Raw genomic sequence first — 5298 nt, 5'->3', positions numbered from 1 at the left:
ATATGCAATCTATTTATTTTATGTAGAGTCCAATACTTATAGAAAAATATCATGGTCCTTTCATTATGAACAAGGTTATTCTGCTTATATTTTACATCTATGTATATCTATATAATTATTCCTTTATTAGTGATTATAACCTTTATAAATCACACTCGTCTTTTATTCATTTGTGTATACGCTCAGCAAGGTTTTTGTTCTGATGCAGCAATCTGTGTCTTTAATGAATCTGGCTTAATTTTTATGTCAACTAGCATTTACTTTAAAATATAGTTTTAATAGTACGATTTTCTTTTTAAAAACCAAATATATTTATTTTGTGTCACAATCAATAAATACATTATTTGCAAGAGGTTATGGGAAAAGGAAAATTTGTACATAAAGTTTAGAACAAGATTGAATCAGCTTGCCTGTGGATGATATTATGTTAATATTAGAGAAATAACTATAAGATCTGAGTAAGCCCAGGACTTGCACAGCTGGCCCACTCCCTTCACGCGCTGCCGTAACGCAATTTAAAAAAAAACGCAATGTTATCGTAATTAAGGCGGCTCATGTTTGAAAAATCCGGTTGAATCCAGTAGAAATTGTGCAATTTCGATAAAAACGCAAGAGTAAACCGTTATCAAAAGATTAGGATGCCACTTACTTGGTTGCGACCAAATAGCTCCCAGGTCGATACTGGCCTCGCCCATGAGGCGAGGAGGCGCGCAGCACCGAGGTTCCATGACGGCAAGCCAGATGCTGGTCCTTTGTAGATCTCTTATAGATACGTACAACTCGAACATGAAGTACTGGAACAAATAGACAACAACATGTATTGTGAATATTTTAGTGCTCTTAAGATCGAATTCGTTGGATGCAGGTGGCAGTGAACCGGTCGCGCTGGAGTGCATATGGAGCGGCCTATGTCCAGCAGTGGACAGCTATAGGCTGAGATGATGATGATGATGATGACACGTTAACACGACTGCAAAAGAATTGCAAACCAAACGTGCGTTCCTATTGCAGTTTAATTGCAGTTAGCTTGCAATCTCACTACACTGGCTGATTAATATTTAAACATGATTTGTGTCAAAACCGGATAAGTCACTAAGTTAGTACAATTGTTCCTTTTGCGAGAAAAATAGTTTCATATAGGAATTACAAAATATCTGATACTATAATTTTTACCGCTTAAAAAAAGGGTAGGGAATTTACCATCGATTCTTTTTTTATATATTTGAGACAAAAAGACCGCATAAACAATGGCGCTCACAAAAACGCCATCTAGTTTTAAAACTGCGAACTATTTAGTTAAGAGCTACGGTGAGTAAATCACATGAGCATATTAGTACTAAGGGTCACTACTAGATGGCTTTAGGTACTGTTTTTCTTGTTTGCTCAGAGATGGCAGCACATGTCGTATGCATTTGCGGTAGAAGTTTATTAACTTTGTTTTTTTTTACAATGTCTATCTACGTAACTGCTATAAATAACGTTTTCAATTGTGATGAAATGTTTTTATACTTGTCAGCGATTGAAGTTATTTTTTGTACAAAACAGTTACGACGCAAAAAAGTTAGACCGATTTTGATGAAATTTTATTTACAGAATCCAGTTACTAAGATATCAACAGCCAATTTTGAAATCACCGAAGATGAAGCGCACAGGATACATTTGGCACTTAGCAGTAAGTAAGATTTTGATAGGTACTCTAAATTCTAAATTAGCAAATTCCGCTATGTGTTGAATGTAGGTCTGAATTCTCATATATATATTTACCAACTTGTCACTTAAAGTTTAAAGCCTTTTAGACCATCGAAGTGCAAAAGAAAATCACGGCCCACTTAACGCAACACTCACCATATTTCTCGCCTTGTCTACTTAACTCAAATCACTCAAAAAGCCCCCCCACCACCGACCCATCGTAATGCTCATAACATCAATTCATAGTCGTATAGACGACACTAATAGTCAGTAATATTTGTTTTTTTTTCAACGTTAGTTGCACGTGATAATATTATATGATCATAAGCTGCACCTTCCGTGTGGGAGCAACAGGCGAGACGTAGCTCGCCTCATTACCTCTGCCCACAAAACAATAACCATAAGTAATAACATAATTTTTAACACAAATGTCATTACTTTCCTTCACGGCGACATGGATAATGGAATATTTTTTATCGTTATTATTATATTTTAACAACGCCGGGTCCGTTTCCAGCTATTTATGTTATTGTATTTAATGAGTGGTCCTGAATTTCTGGTGATAATGACGCGTTATGATCTCTTTATTAAACTCCATTGCTTTTATCATCACATTTGAATTCTTTCCATGGTTAAAGATAACTGGAATGAATGGAATTTGTGTTTGAGTTCCCTATTATGTAAATATGTACGTAAAAAATTAAAACGCCTTAACTACTGTGAAATATTGAATATAAGGTAAAAGAACCAACTTGTGATGCTTGTTCCACAGACCTTAGCATCTGGCAATTCAAATAGAAGGCTTATGTTCAGCAGTGATCTTAAAAAGATTTCTGCCATACGAACTCATAGAGATTCATAAAGACATGCAGAACCACTCGTTGTTCTAGATAAAATCTTTGAGTTACGTAGAGTTGTATTAATTCGCTTGCAATGTCTAAATTGTAGAGTCTTAAAAGATGACCTGTGACTTTGAATGAATTTAGAGAATTCTATACGTTCCGCAGTGGACGGCAATTGGCTGAGACGATGATGATGATGATACAGTTCTTAGACCAAGTGTCGTTTCTTAAAAGATAAAGATACATATTAACTGTTCTTTTACACCCTATTAGACAAAATAGGGTGTATTTTGTCTAAAAACTCATAAGACAAAAAATTATGTCTTCAACCAAAGGGCAGTGTATGAAGACCCCCCGATGTAGGACTAACCTCTCTGTAATAGGGCTCCTCCATATTCCTTCGTATAGTAGTCCTGTGCTTTTTCTTTCCAAGGACGACGATGACGTAAGAGTTGGCGGAGTGAGGGTTCATCCATATCAGCTTCCGAGCTTCCAATACATTCACTGATATCTGATCAAGAAATAACAAATTGTCTTAGTACAAGCTTACCTTGGAGATGTTTGCGCAATTATTTTCGTTCGCATCGATATGTTTTTGACCCATTAAAGTTACGAGTTCGAAGAGCAGTTTATGTTATTAGACAAAAGGAAACTATTACAAGCTATACTTAGTTATTGTACTTAATTATTGAAATTTTGGTATTTTAAACGTTATTATTTTATCTTGTCTTCAATGTGTCACATTTCACACGTATCCCTATTACTTGTTAAAAACTTCATAAGTAATATTCCATTAGTCAATACCCCCAAAACGTAAAACCAAATTCAACAAAAACTGCCACCATATTAAATACCCCATCAATATTGAGGACATAATAAATTGACACGCAATCAAGTACACATTAAACCATTCACCACTTAACATCGCTTCCAAGAAAAATCAAGTAAAAAAATCAAGGGAATTTTATCTTAAAAATCTCCTTTTAAAACTGACAGTTGCGACCATAAGCGGAAAAGTCGGTGCTTCATAAAAAGCGCAATGCTTAAGCGGCTGAAGTTACAATTGTCGGTGGTGCAGTGGCCGACATGTGAAAAGCCTGCATTGTCTTCGACAAAAACGTAACAAGTACCAATAAAGGACTACACCTCGGGTGACCAGCTTTGCAACGTGAATAGGAATGTTTTAAAGAGGTGAACTTTGAAAACATGTTAGCTAAATCAGATTTCAACGGGATGGGAAAAAATACAGTGGAAAGGCTATTCTGGGAGATTTCTGAAAAAATCATAAAGTTAAAAATGAACCTACGTTCGGAATAAAATAAAATAAAGCTGGCATCATTTAGGCTGTATCAAATTTCCAACCCATAAACTATGGGTATTGGAGACAGAGGGTGTACATGTACTTGTACACTATAATATATGTCCGGCGCTGATGGCTGTTGTCTAGTGAAACAAGCCGATGCGAAGTGGGTATGAAGGATCACTAAAACAAAAATCAAGTTCACCAGACATTAAACTTGGTAATAATTAAATCTTTGAAGATTAGTAGGACTTTCAAGACAAAAGGTAAATTCTCATATTACGGGCCGATGTCAAAGAAACTGATCAGCTAATCTGTCAAGAATGGGCACTTATCATACTAGCAATTTTTGCCAAGATCCAGAAATTTGGACAAAAGAATATCTTCGAGATGTAGAGCAGTCCCGCGATCCCACGAAGCCATGGTCGCAGGGTTGCCTCGATAAATAATTTATGAAGTCAACCAGTACCTGAAAATACTGCGGTGTGGTTTCCGGGTTCCTCTCGGTCTCAACCCTGTAAGCTTGTTGCCTCGCCGGTTTTTGCCGAGACCGTTTCTCCGGCGACTTAGTTCTCATTATGTGTGTAATGATTTGTAGTGCGTTGTAACGAGGTAATTACAATGACGCGTGTTCAGACAGCCGATGATCTGTCTTCTGTCTAAGTAGGCAGGCAGTTTTGTTTGTCTTTGATTGTAAAGAGGTTTGTTGTGTTCTTGCTTTTTGGTTTGAGTGAGAACTTTTTTGTATATTTTTTGTAATTTGCGTCACTTATCCTTTTTTGTATTTAATTTCAGCTTTATTAAATTTATTAAACTTATTAATTTATATTAAAATTTTGCAGGTCTGATCAGTTTAGTCAATAATATAGCTATTTTGAAAGTAAATATTACCTATAATTTGTTTTTTATTCTTAACTTTATATTAAATACGATACTCACATCTACTCAGTATTTTAAGCTATACAAGATAAAATATTTGATTAAGTACTTTACTCAGACAACTTAAATTGAAAACCAACTGTTTCCAATCGTAAAAAAAAAACGATTCCTTTAAAAACAGAAAAATGATGTTAGAAATTTATTAACAAAAGCAACACAAAAACACGACTTTTTGATTTATAAGCATCATTACTGAGCTTTGCCAAACATTTTAACTATAGCTTATAAAAATATTTTTCTAGTTCACAATAGATTTATGACAAGACATCTACTTTTTAATGATGTTGTCTGCGGTTTGCCGCAGTCATAGCAAGGGGCCTACCACCGCTTCTCGAACTAAGACTTTTGTTGAGGGCATGACACGGCTTACTACACAGTTTATATTGGCATCTCTCTCCCTCTAAAGCATTTGTGCCTTAAGAAGTGGTATTAGGCCGCAGTTATCCAAAATTTGTAGCAGAGTGAAGTTCAGGTCTGCCACGGCAATTAATTATACTTAGGATGGAAACTACTAATTATAATAAGCTT

At 35.5% G+C, this 5298-nt stretch overlaps 1 protein-coding gene across 1 annotated transcript; it reads right to left on the bottom strand.

Annotated features, from left to right (window-relative positions):
* Positions 1-389: 389 nt before the first annotated feature.
* LOC113494032 (otoferlin-like) lies at positions 390-4504 on the bottom strand. The gene is made up of 3 exons (XM_026872190.1): positions 4301-4504; positions 2902-3042; positions 390-794 (listed from the first exon to the last, which is right to left on the bottom strand). Exons 1-3 carry the CDS (start codon positions 4406-4408, stop codon positions 543-545), a joined length of 501 nt encoding a protein of 166 aa, XP_026727991.1. The 5' UTR covers positions 4409-4504; the 3' UTR covers positions 390-542.
* Positions 4505-5298: the final 794 nt, after the last annotated feature.

The sequence above is a fragment of the Trichoplusia ni genome, chromosome 1, assembly GCF_003590095.1.
Source record: "Trichoplusia ni isolate ovarian cell line Hi5 chromosome 1, tn1, whole genome shotgun sequence".
In the NCBI taxonomy this organism is placed as follows: Eukaryota; Metazoa; Arthropoda; class Insecta; order Lepidoptera; family Noctuidae; genus Trichoplusia; species Trichoplusia ni.
The sequence above is the reverse complement of the archived record's forward strand: the minus strand, read 5'-3'. Positions and strand labels throughout refer to the sequence as shown.